The sequence below is a fragment of the Pteropus vampyrus genome, unplaced genomic scaffold (assembly GCF_000151845.1).
Source record: "Pteropus vampyrus isolate Shadow unplaced genomic scaffold, Pvam_2.0 Scaffold81, whole genome shotgun sequence".
Classification (NCBI taxonomy): Eukaryota; Metazoa; Chordata; class Mammalia; order Chiroptera; family Pteropodidae; genus Pteropus; species Pteropus vampyrus.
In genome coordinates, this window is record NW_011888862.1 from 5,609,027 (window position 1) to 5,626,985 (window position 17,959).

The window sequence follows — 17,959 nt, forward strand, 5'->3', positions numbered from 1 at the left end:
CTTGTCTCCTGTCCTTCAGACTAGTTCATCTTTAGACTGTAAACGATTTAGATGAGTTAATCCTTCATATACAGATTCCATTACACAGGAACGTGGCATATTAAGGGTTTGAATTGTTTTGCAATTCTTATTCCTTTCTGCAAGCACACCAAACATATTTATATAACAACTGCGTTTATGAAACTACTTAAAAATATAACTCAGAGAAAGCAAAAGAGTTGATTCAACCTTTAAAGACTGATGACATAAATGAAAATATTTAGCTCTTCTTTTTGGGAATCAGAATAAGGGAAATGCTAGGGGCAGGATGTAGCCAAGAAGTGTGCGCAGTGCCGAGTTGTGGGGTTGCCTGCTTGCTCCCATGTATGCCATGCTGGCTGTGCTAGCGGTAAAATCCGTTAGTTGATTCCGAGGATGACTTGCAGAGCTGGCTGCCCAGGCTGCAGTGTTTCAACTCCATAAATTCACTGCAGCATCTTGTCCTCCTGGGGCTCAGGCTCCTAGTTTAAGATATGACCAATTAAAGCTATTCTAGAATTGGATATTCATAACCCCCCGTTTTTCTTTTGTGGGCTGTGGCTGAAAATGACCCAGTTTCTGCAGGTTTTTGCTGCATTGAAAATAGCGGTGATGGAAAATGTGTGCTAGGCTGGACTAGAGGCCGTAATCTTGCAGAGAGAGGCAGGTGCGGCATGATGGAAAAATCTTGATTGGAATTGGAAGGAGTGTGTTTATGTGACTAGCTATGTGACCTTGGGCAAGCCATTTAACTGCTCTGAACCGTGTGCGAGGGTTAGCGAGAGCACGAGTGTCCAATCTGATTGGAAATTAAGTCCTTTGCAAATGCAAGGTGATATTGTTAAGGGATGGTAACGAGAAATCACTCTCCTGAAACTCGAATGTCCCGCTGGTGTCTGCAGCAGAACGGGGTTGAGAATTCTTCATTTTCTTATAGCCGCTCCTGTCTGCTTTCCTGTTTTTAGAAGAGGGTTTTTAATTTTTTTGTTTTGATTCCTAATCTTATTCGGATTTGGAAGTTGGAGTCCTGTGCCTAGCATGGTGCCTGTTTTTTGGTTTTTGATTCATAGATGAGTCATTTTTTGTTCTACTGAGTCAGCCTATCATCAGGTTCTATTATATCTTCTTTGATATTCCTTTAAAAACTTGTGTATACTCATTCTATTTCATGCCTCATTTTTTCCTTATACCATTCATATTGGGCTTCTGTTCCCCCAGGGGCAAGGAAACAACCTGCTTCTCCCATCTTCCTTGACTCTTAGCAGCCTCTGTCAAAGCTGTCTGTTTTTATTCTTTATTCTTTTTTCAGATGAGGTAAAGTTTACATAGGATAAAATGCACACATTTAAAATCTTCAATTTGCATTTTAAAAAATGTAGACACCCATGTAGCCACCAGTTCCATCGAGAGTAGAACATTTCCATCACCTCGGAGGTGCCCCGTTCTAGTCCCTCCCTGCTCCCCAGTGCAAGCACTGTTCTGGTTTTTATCGCCACAGATTAGTTTTGCCTCTTCTAGAACTTCATCCACATGGAATCATATTGAATGACTGTACTCTTATGTGTCTGCCGTCTTTCCCTTAGCATAGTGGCGGAGATTCACCCATACTGTTGTGTGTCTCAGTGATTCGTTCCTCTTTATTACTCAGTAGTGTTCCATCGTATGAATGTACCACAGTTTGATGTTCTCCAGTTGATGGACATTGGGGTTGTTTCCAGGGTTCGGCTGCTATGAATAAGGATAGTATGAACATTTGTGCATGTGTCTTTTATGACATATGTTGTCATTTCCCTGGCACCTAGGAGTGGAATTGCTGGACTGAGGGTAGGAGTATGAGAAGCTGCCAGTTTTCCAAAGTGACTAGACCCTCCCACCAGCGATGTATAGGAGTTCATACTCCTTGCCAGTGTTAGGTCTTCTCAGTGGTTTCTTTTTTTCAGTGTTTTTAATTTTAGCCATTCTGTTAGATGTGAAGTGACATCTCCTTGTGGTCACTTTTTCATTCTTGAAACATCGTTTTCTAAGTTTCTGTTATACCTTCCTGGTTTTTCTTCTACATCATGATTCTTAAAGTGGTGAGCTGCTCTTCCAGAGGGTTCTCCTTTGCACAGCATACCCGCAGAGCAGAGGCTGAGTGAACAGTCTCCTGTTTCTCAGGGAGTTGAGTTTTCTGGGTCTAGCCATCTATTAGGAGGCTGTTAGGTCCCTGTAGCTGGGAACAAAGTCATTTATAAAGAAAATGTTTACAGGTACTCCATTTAAACTTCTCCATCTAAGTCATAGGAAGAGAGAGCTTTTCTATCCGCAACTTGGGTCTATCTTGTGATTTCCGCTTCTAGTCAATACTATTCATTTCAAAGCTTGTTCATTCCTATTTTTATAGCATGTGTGCATTTTCCCCCAAAGGACTTTCTTTACCTGTCTCAGTCCTTTCCTGCCACATACCTTTAGGTTAAGAAGAGAAGCCCACGTCTTCCTTTTCTCTCTCGCCACATTTCCAGAACTCAGTTTCTCTTCAGGCTTCCATGTTTTTTCCCCATCTGTTTCTTAACTCTCCTCTATTACCTTCACAGTGCCATCAACCCATCTGACAAACCCAGGATTCTCCTTCTTCTTGTACTCCATCTTCCTCTTGGTCTACACAGTAGCATGTCTAAAATCTGTCAAACCTTAGTGAATCTGGTACTAAGCATTCTAGAGTTGTTCTTAATTTATGCCTTTTCGGAAAGGGGTTTTGCTGCTGGGATAATTTTCTAGGAATACATTTTTCTGGATTCACTTTCCTGTCCAAGATTCTGCCATGATTCCTGGATGGTGGTGCATGTGTATGAGTATGTTTTAACTCAGATCGAGCATCGTCAGATCAGTCTAATTCAGAGCCCCTCTTCAGCTTCTCTCCTGGGCCCCTAGTCTCACCTGCTGGATGTAGTCGTAGCTAATGTTCATTGGATAAGACTTATGCACCAGGTATCATGCCAAGGTCTTTATGTGCATTATTTTCTTTTTACCACAACCCTCAGAGACAGCGACCGCTATCCATATTAAAAATATTTAAATCACAGTAATACATGTGTATAGTTAAATAATATTTAGATGCCTATAGTAAAAATAACTATTCTCCTTTCCATGCAACCTGTTTCTGATCTCCAAAGGCAACTACTTTTAACTCTTTTACCTGTTTTTTCTGATATCTGATGTCTTATTTCAAAATCAGTATGTCTGTTTCGCTTTTTCTTATACATCTTATTCTGATGTATCAATTCTAGGTATCTACTCACTTAAGAGCATGGGCTGTGATATCTGTCTCTTGGGCCTACAGGTAGACTTGGTGGGCCTACATTTCTCATTTCCAGCCTGCGTGACTGTGGGTATTTCACTTTTCTGAACCTCAGTTTCTCTTATCTATAAAATAGAATAATCTCTGTCTCAGATTTGTTCTATGGATCAAATGAGAAATGTAAACATCTGTGTCTAGCACAGTTCCTGGCACATTGTAGGTGCTCATATGTTCCCTAGTATTTTCTTTTGTGTTTTTAGACTGTGACACCTGTTTTGTTTTTGAAATTAAGTATTCTTGAAAGTCACCTTCTGGATATCATTCTCTGGGGTTGACAGCGGATGTAGAGTCTTCATTGTGAAGTTACTTGTGGTCTCTGTTCTAGTTTGACACTGAGTCTCGGTGTGACAAAATCTTTAGGGTTTGTTTTATATTCCTCCTCTTGGAGGAAGACGGTACTTTTAGTTCCTTATTAAACCTCTTGTAAGGGGATCTAAAAATTATTATTTTTTGCATTGAGTTGCATGTCTTGGGTTTTATTTGGAAGGAAGGAGAGTACGGGCAATAAATAATACCTACCTTTTTACCTCCTGAGTTCAGATCCAGGTGTGGAATCAGGAATCAGACCAATTATGGCCTGAATGTCAGTTGTGGTACTGATAGAGATGATCGGAGCACCTGTCTTAGATTTGTGACCACGTGGGCTTCAGCACCCACTTTTCCAGTAACAGGTAGATGTGGCCAGCCCAGACTTCCTACAGGAATAGGAAGAAAAAATCTGCCCTCAAGGCCAGGCCTCTCCAAAAATGATCCCCGACATGGCTGAGTCTTTGTTTCGGCCTTACTGATGAAGTAGGTCCTTATCTTCCAAGGCAGGCCCTCGTCGGTGGGAGACTAGAGCCATGGGCCAGATGGCCTCCTCCGACATATGTCCCTCCTAGGCAGTGGAAGCGCCCTCTCTCTGAGGGGAGCCAGAGGCATGTGGGGTCAGCTTCATAGAGAAAGCTCATGATCACTAGTGTTCCAACCATGGTACAGTTTACTGTGGTTTAAACCTTCCGACATTAAGACTATAATTCAGTGTTTCATTAAGGTGGAACGATCTTAAAAATCCTTCTTCGATGACGACACCTGCCTACCAGCCGAGACTTATTTTTTAAGATTCGGATTATGTGCTCTCGGTGTTTCTTTTGCAGCTTTTATATTTTCAATCATTCTTAGCAGGGTCTGAAAATTCACTGAATGATTTGCCAGGCAATGATTTTGATATTTTAATGTGTTTTAATGTGTTACAAATTTGTGTTCCAGTTTCTTGAAGGAAATACAAAAAGCAGATGTGAGCCCAAGAGTGGTTGGTTGGTCTTGATGTGGTGGTGTTATACCTTCTTTATTTTAAAAAGATCACACAGTGCTAAAGGTGATGCCATAACAGGCTGCTCTGCTCTCTCTGCTTGATTTTATTTATAAGGAAGCTACTAAAAGAAAGCTTTTTACTTATTTACATACTTCCAAAAATTTGAACTGTCAATCCACACAGATCAGAAATGGTCTTATCTTGGGTGATAATTTCTTCTTGCTATTGGAGCTGAATAGTACCTGGTTATGTTTAATGTTTAACTGTTTTTCTACCATATTGGCAGGGTCGTTAAATGTTCTGGAAATAAAAGGAAACAAATGCATTCGTGTTTGTGGCGTAAAATTTTTTCTTAAAGGTAGCAAAATTATTTTTAGTTTGGTTATTGAATGATAAATATAAACTATATTTATTTTTATATTTTTCTCTACTTGGTTTTACATTTTTTCTTCCAGTGCCATTTTTCAAAAATAAACAAAATAATGTTGATTCTTGGTGTTCAAAATGCGTATTTGTTTTCTTCTTGGGTGGGTGATGGAGAAGACTTTTAAACAGGAGGGTATATATAGAATTTACCTTATATCTAGAATTTTAACACTTATAACATGGCATTTTTCTAACTGCTCTCATTGTTTTCTATCCCAATTTAGGTTTTCACCATTCTACCCTTACAATTTATTCCAATTCTGAACCTGATGTAAATATTTTCCTCCCTCATGAATTGGTTGGATATCTTTAGATTATTCAGTTAAATTGTACACAGGTACACCCAGGTTTCTTTGTGCTAGGTGGCCCTATGCACATAAACTCTAATTCCTTTGCTAATTCTTTCCCGAAGAGCACACTGTATCAGTCTGTGTGTAAAGTCATATTTTTGGGGTGGAATCTTTGTATACCATGCTGACTTTCTCTCCTGTTGTTTCAGCTCCATATGAAGCTAGACAGCCTTTTATTCAGCCTGAGGGACCCTCATTGGGGGGCCAAGGAGCCAAGCCCCCTCGTCATCAGGCTTCCCTTATCCGGGTGAGTGATGTGGGGTTATGCCAATGGGAGACTTTGGGGACATGGCTTTGTGATGAGGCCTCTTTTTTTTTTTTTTTTTTTTTTTTTTTTTTTTTTGGCAAGGAAGATATGAAACTATTCCTATTCCTTCATGCCAATATTGTACTTCTTGCTTTGTTGTTTGTATATTTTCCTAAATCTTTTTTTTTTCCGTACATGTTTCTCAGTGTGTCTCGAGTAATCTAAGCTGTTTCATGGTCTCTGGTATGTCTAAAATGTCCTCCCACTTTCATCTACTTAATCAAGTAGGTACCTTCTTCTGGAGAGCTTTACTTTTTCCAAAACAGTCTGTCCTACCTCTGCCTTATTCTTTATTCTCACTCATCTAGTGCATAGTTTGCTGTTACCCATTTGTTTCGTGCCTCCAATTACATTGCAAACTTTTGGAAGGCAGAGATAGCTCTTCTGTTTTTTCCCCTCAATGCCTAGTCCAATGCTGTTTGGAGAACAGTTATTTTACAAATGGCAGCAACTACTCTTTCCTATATGTAATAAATACAAAAGAAATATGGCAGAAGCGCAAGTGGTAGATCAGTTTTTCCTGGCTATACCATAGCTTAGAACATTTCAGCTTCCTTTTTTTCCCAGTGTTTTCCTTTGGATAAAGACCTCTTATTTTTTCTTCTGTGTTTGCAACTGTTTTCTTGAGTAGTATCTTTGAGTCCTGTGCTGAGAAAGTCATATTCTCAAAAACGAGTGTGTGCCTGTGTGTGAGCCTGCATGAGAAAAGTTATGAAAAGACTGGGTTTAGTGTTTGACCCTAAAGACAAGAGGAGGTAGGTTGGTTTGCATAACATTTGAGTTGTACAGCTTGGGAGAAGATATCATTTACGCACAGGCAGGTCTACTCAGAATAGCAGGGCGGTGTCAGATACTCCAAAAGAAATGGGCTGGCATATGGACCAGAATAGACAAAGGCTAAGGAATAGAGAAGCTTGAGGTGTTCACTGAATACCCGCTGGGGATGGAGAGCTCTGTTAGGCTTAGTATAGGACTTTTTCTTCTAAGGCGGTACTCTGTGTATGGAGAACTTTCTTAAAGACAGTAATTTAGCCATATGCTGTGTATTTAATGCTTCCTGCAACCATAAGGTCTCAGCACTGTTATATCTATTAGTATAGATGAATTAACTGTGGCTGAGAGAGGTCAAATAACAGGTCTAAGATTTCATTAATAAATCATAATTCGCTCCTAAGCGGCAGAGCCAGAATTTGAACCCAGTCCTGCTCAATGTCAAAACCTGCACTTTAAAATACTTCGTTATACATTAGAGTCCCATATTACAAGGAGGCTAGGTTCTAGAGTTGCTGCATAAACACACATTGGTTGTAGTAAAAAATTTTCCTGAAAATCCCTTACCGATACCACATTAAAGAGCCAAGATGCCGTTTTCTCCTAGGTTCCGGAGAGCTCAGTTTCATTCCCGGGTCAAAACGGACAGCTGTATCTTCAGCTGAGCCCCAGGCGTAGTAGTTGGTTGCATTTAGAGGTCCTGTGGTACAAAAAGTATGTCGTTAAACATGAGAATCGCACACATTGTGGAGTGATGATTACGTTAGGAAAGGTATCGGAGGGACTGGATGGAGTTCATCTAAAAAATCTCTGTGGTATGGCTGTGTATATTTCTGCAAAGTGTATTCCAATGCTGTGGAGACCAAATCCTGAATGGGTAGAATGGTGGTCAAGCAAGCAGTAGAGCATGAACTTGGCAATGGTTGGACAGGGTCCACTGGGCCATTTCCATCTAGCTTCCTGGGTGGGATGGCCATGGCCCTCACTTGAATTGGTGTCTTGTGACTTTTCTTCTAATCTCTCGGTGCATTTTTCTGCTGATAAAGATGCTTCTTGGGTGCTTCACTTAACTAATGTTTATTAAACACCTATTACGTGCCAGGTGCTATGTTGAGAATACAAAAATGAGGTATAGCACTCCCCCTCGCTATCCTCATGGTGCAGCTTATAGGCTATTGGAAGAGATGGCCATTAATCAAACCATCACACAGTAAATGTATAATTATGAAATATGATGCAAATGGAAATTATACTGTGCTTTGAGGGTGAAAAATGGAGGTGGGGGTTATGACCTAGCCTTGACAGGCGGGGGACGACATTTGAGTTGAAACGAGATGGATTCGTAGGTATTAACTAGTTGAATGGAGGGAGTAGGCAAGAAAATAGAGGGGAATACACATGTAAAGACATTTTCTATGTGCTTAGCATTTTATACACATCATTTCTTTCAGTGCTCATAGCTCTTTTATGAGGTAATTCCTGTTATTATCCCATTTTTCAGATAATAAAACCTGAGATTTAAAGACCTTATTTAATTTGCCCAAGGTCACAGCTAGGAAGTGTTAGGGCTGGAGTTCAAACACTGGACATGATTCCTTAGTCTCTGGCTCATGAACCAGATGGATGGTGATGTCATCTGTTAAGCTAAGAAGCCCTGGATGAAAAACTGCTGTTGGGAGTACTGGAGAAAGACCATGAGTTCAGTGTTGGATGTTGGAATTTGAGGTTTTGAGATAGCCAAGAGGAGGTATCAGAGATGGTAGGATATATAGGTCTGGAGCTTTGGAGAGAGCCAGGCTGGAAATAAGTATTTGGCAGAAATTGTCCATTAGAAGGACTTATGAGATAGTGCAGAAAAAACCAGACAGGTGCTTGCCCAGGTCCAGCCAAACTTTGTGTGACCCTGGGGTAAGTTCCTTCTCTTTTCTGTAACATGAATGACTTGGAATGGATTTCACAGTCCATTGTAATAACCTGCAGCAGTCTGATTCCCTTAATGTTTGTTTGGCATTAGTGGATTCCCCCCTCCTGTTTGGAGCATTGCCTTATGTTTAAGATGAGATCAAGGGGCCTTTCTTGGGACAGCAGTATGTGGTTTTTATGGCTGATGTGTTTTTCTTTCTTTAGTTCTTAGGTTTCCTTCTTATGCCTGTCAACTTGGTTTGGCTGGACTCCATGTCCCAGAAAGCAAAATGCCAACCTGAATTAGTCATGTAGATGAGAGGATCTGAAGTGAAGGTTCTTGGTGGTAGGGGATTAATATGGATTCGGCATAGCGCTAGGCTGGGCCAGGGTAACTAATTTCCCTCATGTCGCCATGTTAACATGCTGATGGCAACCTTACTGTCTTCTATCTTCTTCTGTGACCTCATATTCAAGCCCTTCCTGCCTGATTGGGAGGAGGTGGCCTATGGGTCCTGGGGGAGGCTTTAGGGATCCTGGACCAGCACTGTTGGATTTCTTGGGCATGGCATTTTAGAAGTGCTTATGTGCCAAATTCACTCAAATGTTGGCGTGAATACTCTTTTTGGTTAATGTTTTAGGAATTTCAAAGTTTTTTGTTCAGATGTTGGATGTTTTTCTCCTCGAAATTTCAGATACTGAGCATATCTTGTGTTGGTGGATGGCTGACAGTGGTTTGTAAAGAAATGATGAGTCTTTCTTGTTTCATCTGTTATCATGTGTTTATAGGTTATTTTCCCAAGTTATTCTAGCTATTAAGACTATGTAGTCATTTGTAATTTTGCTGGTATAGGATTTAGAATTGCCTCTACTCCTCTCCCTGTAATCTACTGCCTCTGTTTTTGCCATGGTTGCCAGAAACTACCTAGTGTTAAGTCCTTGTCTCATAGACTTCTTGGCAGCTTTTGACACTGACTCATCATTTGGTATCCATGATGCCGTCCTCTCCTGGTTTTCCTCCTGCTTCTATCACTACCTCTTCCTAATCTTCTTTTTCAATTCTCCTTCCTCCACGTGCCCCTTATGTGTTGGTGAGCCCCAGATCCAATTCTCACTGTAGTACTCTTTAGCTATGTGGAGGCCGATGACCACATATCTCCATCTGCCAGTCGTCTTCACTCGAATGTCCCACTGTCACTTTAAACATGTCTTTTCCATAAAACCAGCTTTCACCCTTCTACTCATGGCTCCATCCACTCATCAGCACAGGCCAGAATATTGGTCACTATCTCTGACTCCTCTCTTACCCCTTCTGCTCATTCAGTTACCAAGTCTTGGCCATTTCACTTTCTAAATACCTCTCTTACCTAAATGTCCATTGCTCTGTACTTCTTCTTTTCAGGCTATTTTCATTCATCAAATCTGTCATATCGGCCTCTAACTCTTCTTGCTTCCATTCTTGCCCTTTTCAAATCTATTATCATTACTGCAGACAAAAGTAATTTTAAAAACACAAATCGAGTCCTCCTCCCTTGATTGAAACCCGTCACACTTTGCCCATTGCTCTTAGCAAATCATTCATGTTCCTGAACGTGGCTCTCTGGGCCTGGTGTTTGGCCCCTACTGTTCTCTTCCCTCTGTCCTCCTGCCACTCAGAGCTGCTGGTTGTTTCCCATATGGTCTGTGTTCTTCATGTGGGAAACTTACTCTTCGTTCTTGCTTTGCCTTCTTCGATTTTTTCCCTTGTCTCAGTTCACCTATGTGTTTTCCCAATCAATAATATGAAGTGTGAGAATTTTCTAATATTTCTTGTATATGTGAGGTTTCCGGTTTTCATTCTTAAAAAAAAAAAAAAAAAGGTTTGTCACTCATCTTCTCATTTATCCGAGAACATCAGCCAGAGGGAGGGGCTTCCGATCTTTATTGATTTCCCATCCCAGAAACATTCAGTGTTGTCTCTTTCTTTTGTATTGTTCCAGGAATGCTTTATGCATCTATAAGTAAATGTAAGTGTTCTTATAGATATTGAATATATGCAATATATTTTTACTTGACTTCAGGGAGGCTGGTTTGGCAAATGAAATATTCATCCAGCCAGATATCACCAGAAAAAATGATCTTTTGTTTTAAACTAAGATATGCTCATGTTTCAAACCCTAAACATACATGCTGTGATGTTTTCTTCTCTTTTTGGAGGGACAAACTCAAAGTCTTTTGGGGTAAATTCTCAATACTCACTATTCTTTTTACATCAAAGACAAAATAATGACAAACAACATTTAGAGAACTTTACCACCCTGCTATTCTACTTAGGGAAGTTTTCTAATGAACAGGCAGGGGACAGGTTGTTAGACATTGCTAGCCACCCACCACGCTATTTTAAAAATCTGTAACTTGAAAAATATTTAAATCCTTTCCCCTCATTTTCACTCAATCTCAATTTCTTGCCGCACTTCCCACCCTGTCCCAGACTTCACCATAGGTACTTATAGCCAGAAGCACACTCTCTCTGTCCCTTGCAACCTTTTGGAATGGTTCTAAATAGCAAAGATGTTGAGAGAAGTGATTACCCCAGGCTCTATCAGAGTGGTGTTGGCATAAATCCGAAGAGAATGGACAGTCACCACAAGTAAATTGTTCATTCTAAGAGTTTCGATGGGAACAAGAAGAAGCAGTCTTTCTGGGAGGCTGACACTGCATCGAGGGAACTTTTTATGGTGTAAAAGTTATTTTATCGGTAGACCGGACCAGGATGCTGGGAGGGTGAGGAGAGCAGAGATTGTGGCCGAAAGTTTGGGGTGCAATTGAGGGAGGTGGCTTAGAATTGAGTAATGAGAGAGTTGGTGCTCTGAGTTGGGAGAAGAACCAAGCAGGTAAACCAGCAGGGCATACTATGCACTGCCTCAGACACTCTGGTTCTGTTACCTAATGCTCAGCCCCGGGAGATGGCCACGAGGAGGGTTGGGCCAACAGTGGCTCTTTCAGGGTCTAGGAATTCTCTCTTGAGCCATCTTTTGACCTATATGGGTTTTTTTCCCCCTGTGGTGTCTCAGGTACTTTTTGCCTGCCTTCCTTTGGAATCTTTCCCCTGTGAAGTGCCCCTTTGTCTACGTCAGCCATAACGCCACTTGCACACTTGTACATTTCGTTCTTGCCCTTTTCCTCCACTCATGTTGCAGCCAAACCCTCAGACTGATGAGCCACTGAAGAAACAATGTGGATGTTCTCATGGGGGCAGGAGCTAAAACCCATCTGAGGATGGTCTCTCTCCTCACGTGGCCACAACGAAAGCACTCTAAGGTGTTGGTGGCATGTTTAAGATTACATAGTAAACATCGCTCTGTTATTTTTTGGAGCTTTCAAACACTTTTGTTCTCCAGAGCAATTAAAAATTTAAAAAAGGTATATCAACAATTGAAAAGATACGAAAGGGTACAGGATGAAAAGTGTCCCTCTCATCCCCGACCCCAGCCATCCAGTTCCCCATCTCAGGGGCAACTAATAGGACCAATTTCTTCTGTATCAGTCTAGAAATATTTTATGCATATACATGTGAATATAGGTATTCTTATATGTAATTATATGTGCAAAATACGTAGTTCTACCTTTTTACACATATGGTAGCTTGCTACACAGCTGTTATGGACTGTGTATTTTTTACTTAGCAATAAGCTTTAATAACATTCTGTAGCAGTACCTAAAGCACTTCCTCATCTTTTTGGGTTTTTCAAATGCATAGCATTCACTTTGTGCATCTTCCATAAATCATTTATCCAGCCCTTCTGATCAACAGCATTGTTTGCACATATAAAGCATTAGTTCCCAGAAATGGAATAATTGGGTGAAATGTCTACATGCTTTTAATTTTTGACAGATTTTCAAATTGGAGCTCGTATCAATTTACACACTTACCAACAATGTATGAAAATATTTATTTTCCAATATCCATGCAAATACAAGGTGCTAAAAAACTTACGGATCTTTGCCAATCTGATAGTGAAAAATGATATCTCAGTATACTTTTAATTAGAAGTTCTCTACTAGTGAAGTGGAATGAATATCTTAAGTTTATGAGTCATTTGTATTTCCTCTCACATGAATTGCTTCTTTATATCTTATGACCTTTTTTTCTTTTGGGCTATCAGTATTTCCTTATTGGTTTGTCATTTCTACCAGTCTGAAACCAGGAGCTGGTGTCTCTGTTCCTCTGGACAAGTGAGAGCCTGCAGTGTATGTGGAAAACTGCTCCTTGCGTGGTCAAGAGGAGGTCCTGGGCATCTGAGGCCCTGGAAGGAGGGTAGGGACGCCAGATTCTTTTTCAGTTCTGGAGAACCCCAGGCTGCCTGCACTAGAGATTTCTTGTTTATACCTTCTTGGCAGTAAAGTTGAATTACTTATGTTATGGGTAGAGATTAGGGCTAGGAAAATCTTCTATTGTTAGATATGGTAAATGTGAACACTGTGTGTGTGTCTGTGTGTCTGTGTTGACCTCAGCATTGCTTAGACAAATAAGTTCTCTGAGTGAAACGGAAGGAAGGGAGGGAGAGAGGCAGAGGTAGGAGGAAGAAGAGGGAAGGGGGTGGAGAGAGAGTATACGTGTGTTTGTCTTTGTGTGTGACAAGAAGAACTGGTTTGATAAATTTCATAGGAATGCATGTGCCTTGTTCTTATGTGACATCTTGTTTTACCAGATTCATTCCCCATTTGATTTCAGACCTTCACTGGAGTTTTACCATCTCCAAGGGGGTAAAGGTTGCTGTGTCTTCGGCGTGTTCTACTTCACTGAGTCTACCTAGGACTCACAGAGATCCAAATGGTCACTATCACCATAAAGAGGTCCTAGTTTTCATGGTGTCAGGCCTCCTTTCTACTTATTTCCTTCACCTACTTATAATTCTTTATCAGATAGTCTAGTCGTTATTTTTAAGACATTTTATTTCAACTGATACTGAAATTTACTTTTCTCTGCCTAAATCTTTTTATAACTGTCTTGTTGTATTCCTCAGGTGCTTATCTGTTAAAGTGATGTTAATCGCTTGGTTTCTTTGCTGGGAGGCACTTCTACATGAAAGGCAAAAATGTTTTGTGTTACAAGATGAGAACAGTAAAAAGATACCAGATCATTGAAAGAAAGGTGACTCCGGGATATAAGAAGAAGATACTTAGGATAGAAATTGAAGGTTTTTTTGGGGGGTGGGGAGGGGAAGACATTGATTCAGTAAATATTAGGACTGAGTGGAGTGCTGCCTTAAGGCTTGGAAAAAATCCATGCTTTCGATCAGTGGTCCTCAACCTTTTTGGAACAGGGACCGGTGCTCCTATGAGAATCTAATGCCTCATGATCTGAGGTGGAGCTGGGGGGGGTGATGCTAATGCTGGGGAGCGGCTGCAGATACAAATGAAGCTTCTCTCACTCCCCCGCTGCTCACCTCCTGCTGTGCGACCTGGTTCCTGACAGGCCATGGACCAGTAAGGTCTGAGGCCCGGGGATTAAGGACCCCTGCTTTAGCGATAGCAAGTTGGCTGAGGAGGGTCAAAATGGTAGGCTGGTCCACATTAGAATTCTAGCATCCATGCAGTGGTGTTTCAGCCGGTCAGTTAGACTACTGAGGAAAGCAAATGAGCACATTTTATTTGTAGGATCAGCTTTTCTTTTCTCCACTGGGTATGGGCATTGCGTTAAAGGCTTATGGTGTCCAGAACTTTCCTGGTAATACCTAGGGCCCACCTTCGTTTGGTGGAGAGGAGCACCTCTGATTTAGCCTCTCAGATGTAGCAGAAAACACCTGATAGAACTCCTGGTCCCAGACAGTACTTCTTTTTTCCATATATATTTTTAAAATTTTTCAATTACAGTTGACATTCAGTATTTTATATTAGTTTAAGGTGTACAGCATAGTGGTTAGACATCTATATACTTTATGAGATGATCCCCCCAATAAGTCTAGCACCCACCTGGCACTATACATAGTTATTACAATATTATTGACTATTCCCTATGCTGTACTTTACATCTTCATGACTGTTTTGTAACTACCAATTTGTACTTCATGCCTTTCCTTTTTCACCCAGCCCACCTCCCATCTGGCAACTATCAGTTTGTGCTCTTTATCTGTGAGTCTGTTTGTTTTGTTCATTTATTGTATTCTTTAGATTCTACGTATAAGTGAGCTCATATGATATTTGTCTTTGTCTTTGATTTATTTCACTTAGCATAATACCCTTTAGGTCCATCCATGTTGTTACAAATGGTAAGATTTCATTCTTTTATATGGCTGAGTAATATTCCATTGTATATATGTACCACATCTTCTTTATCCAGTCATCTATTTGTGGACACTTAGGTTGTTTCCATATCTTGGCTATTGTAATTAATGCTGCAGTGAACGTAGGGGTACATATATCTTTTCGAATTAATGTTTTGGATTTCTTTCGTTAAATTCCCTAAAGTGGAATTGCTAGATCATATGGTCATTCTATTTTTAGTGTTTTGAGGAACCTCCATACTGTTTTCCATAGTGACTGTACCAATTTGCAATCCCACCAGCAGTGCATGAGTGTTCCCTTTTCTCCACATTCTTGTCAACACTTGTCGACTTATTGACTTATTGATAGCCATTCTGACAGGTGTGAGGTGATATCTCATTGTGGTTTTAATTTGCATTTCTCTGATGATTAGTGACATTGAACATGTTTTCACATGTCTGTTGGCCATCTGTATGCCCAGACAGCACTTTTTAAAGCTGGAAAGGAGAGTGGTGTTTATTTCCAGCGTATTCTCCAGGACCTTTTCATCTCAGTTAATATATACAAGGCTGTGAATATGGAAGGCTCTTTTACAACAGCACCACTGTATCCCCTAGTCCCATCAGCATTGCCTTTGACCTCTGGTGAGCAGGTGGTGTCATGCACCCAATTGCTTGTTCCAGTGCTGTGCTGGCCCCTTAGCTTGTATATGTCATTTCAGTCCTCCTCACAGTCTTGGAAGGTTAGACTGCTTGCAAGATTACATCCTCTACTCATCCACTGGGAAGTACTAAATGGCTTATATGCGTCGGCCACCATGGAAGGCCACCCTGAAGACTGCAAACATGGTGCCTGCTCTCAGGCAGCTTGCAGTCAAGTGCGGGGAGATGGATGCGAATCGGACAATCTCACTTCTGCACATATAATGGAAAACTCACAATTTCCCTCAAGGAAAGAGAGCACTTTGGTAGCATATAACAGAGATCTCACGTAGGCCTACAAAGTGAGCCAAGGTTTCTGCAAAGAAGTTGAGGATGACTGCGAGTTAACCGGGCAAAGGACAGATGGTGCTGGGAGATGAGGAGAGGAGTGTCTCACGTAGTGGTAAGAGCCTAGACAAAGGGCATGCATTGGTCGGGGTTCTTCATTGTGGACAATGGAATCTGATCTGGTTAGCTTAACCATATGGGGATTTACAATAGAGGTGTGGATAGCCTATCAAATTTTTGGAAGAACTGAAGATTCTGACTATTCTGAGCTTGCAGGAACAACTGCTACCATTGCTTTCAGCTCAAGCTCCACACCATGCATGACCTGGATGGGCAGAATGAATGTTTTGTTCCCTTCCTCTTTCACCATGTGACTTGGTTCTGAATCAGTCTTCCATGGGAGTGTTCGTTTAGTGGAACCTAAGTCCCATCTGGAATTCTAGCAGCAAAAGGATTTTGGACTGTAGTTTTTACCTAGCCAACCTCTGCAGGGAGTTATGCTAAGAAGGGGCGGAGTGGGTGTCAGTGAGCCAGTAGCATGGGGTGGGGACAGTGGAAGAACTGAAAGGCCTGTGTGTTAGAGCCTGGAGTGATAGGGAGATGAGGCTGGAGAGGTAGGCAGAGCCACGTGAGCCATGGCACCGACTTTTAGGTGGGAGAACTGATGGCTCAGAAGTTAAGTAACTGGCCCGGGTCTCATGGCGAGTTAGTGACCATCCCAGATTTGAAGCTAAGGCTGTCTGCTTCCAGAACCTGCACTCTTCTTGCACCTCCAATCTGTAGCCTGATTCTGTAAAGCATTCCTTGAATTCAGCCCAAGTTCTTGACACATCTGTTTCCCATCTGACTTCAGGCTGTCTTGAATGTTAAGGGGACGGCATAGTGGGCAAATGACAGGCAGCCTTGACCTAACTGGCATGGATGGGGCTGAGGATGTTAGTACAATGGTACTAGAAGTCTGCGGCCTCATCTGAGTCTTCTTACTGCAGATTTCTCACTTTGTCCTCTAAGCAGAGAGCAAAATCCTGACAATTGCAAAGGAAAAATGCCCTTCTGGAGCAGCAGATCTTGGCTTCTAATAGAAGAATTGGAGACAGTGATCACTCATAAGCATTCCTTATGTTACTCAAAATAGCACTAGTGCTACATACTAAGATAACAGTGAAATGATTGAATATCTATATTGTGTGGATATCTATAGGATTTTTTCCTGATGTGAAAATATGCCAGATACTTATAGGCAAAATTTATGTGAGAAAGAAGATGGTGCTCTGTCTGTATAATTTAATAGTTCACAAAATCTACAACTAAACTAGATAATGGAGAGGAAGATGTGAGTATAGCATAGTTCATATCCCAGGCTCACATCCTCAATGTGCAAAATCGCTGCAGTGATTTAGGCATTGCAGCCAGGTTCTTAAAAGGAAAACTGCACGTTGTTGCAGGATGGAAGGATGAGAGGGAGAGAACCATAGGGCCTGATGATTAAGAGTATGCACTGGGCCCCTGTTCATGTTCTGGCTCTTCCATTTACTAGGTGTGTGGTCTTGGTAAGCAACTTTCCTTCCCTAATGCTGTTTCCTGTTCTGCATCATGGGATTAATGGGACCCACTTCACGGGGTATTGTGAAGATGAAAATAGGTCACATGTATTAGGTGCCTTCAGTGTCAGGCACTAAGCAAAGTAATGAATGTGTTACCTACTATTCTCCTATGGTTCTGGTGGTCGTTTTAAAAATTTAGTTTGTCTTAATAAGCAGCAACTGTTGCCTGTTAGAGTCCTACAGTTTGGTAATCAGCCTTCTAAACTGTTGAAAATAGATCCCTAAGTGAGTTTGACAACATGTGGTTAAAGACACGTTTGTAGATTTACTTCCATAAACTGATAAGGGTAAAGTGCCGTGTTAGGATTTAATTTTAACTAATTTCTCAACAGACAAAAACAAGTTATTTATTACAACTTCCCATGAATCTATAATTATTTTGAAATAAAAAGTGAAAAAACATTTTTTTCCAAGTTCTCTAACTTCCTAGGTTAGTGAGAGGGCCCAGCCTTTACACTGTTGGGTGACATTGTTTGATAAGTGCATATAAAATTCAGCTCTAGTCATTCTAGGAGTGCTCGGATGAGATAGGGGTGTGTAAATGCTTTGTAAATTTAAAAGCACTCTGAGTTTAACGTATTAATTTAATGGATGGTGGATTCCAGGGCATTTAAAAATGATTTGATTTACATTTAGTAGAAATTCACCAAGTATAAAAACTTCATGCATGACATCGAGGTTAGATCACAGCTCAAAATTTTATGTCTCATTTCTT

General features: G+C 40.9%; 1 protein-coding gene across 1 annotated transcript in view; it reads left to right on the forward strand.

Moving 5' to 3' along the window:
• Positions 1-17,959, forward strand: part of REPS2 (RALBP1 associated Eps domain containing 2) — a 183,319-nt gene that overhangs the window by 56,258 nt on the left and 109,102 nt on the right. Inside the window, exon 5 of the mRNA XM_011362988.2 lies at positions 5,575-5,672. Within this exon, the coding sequence (XP_011361290.1) occupies positions 5,575-5,672 (98 nt within the window). The remainder of the gene's footprint in view (positions 1-5,574; positions 5,673-17,959) is intronic.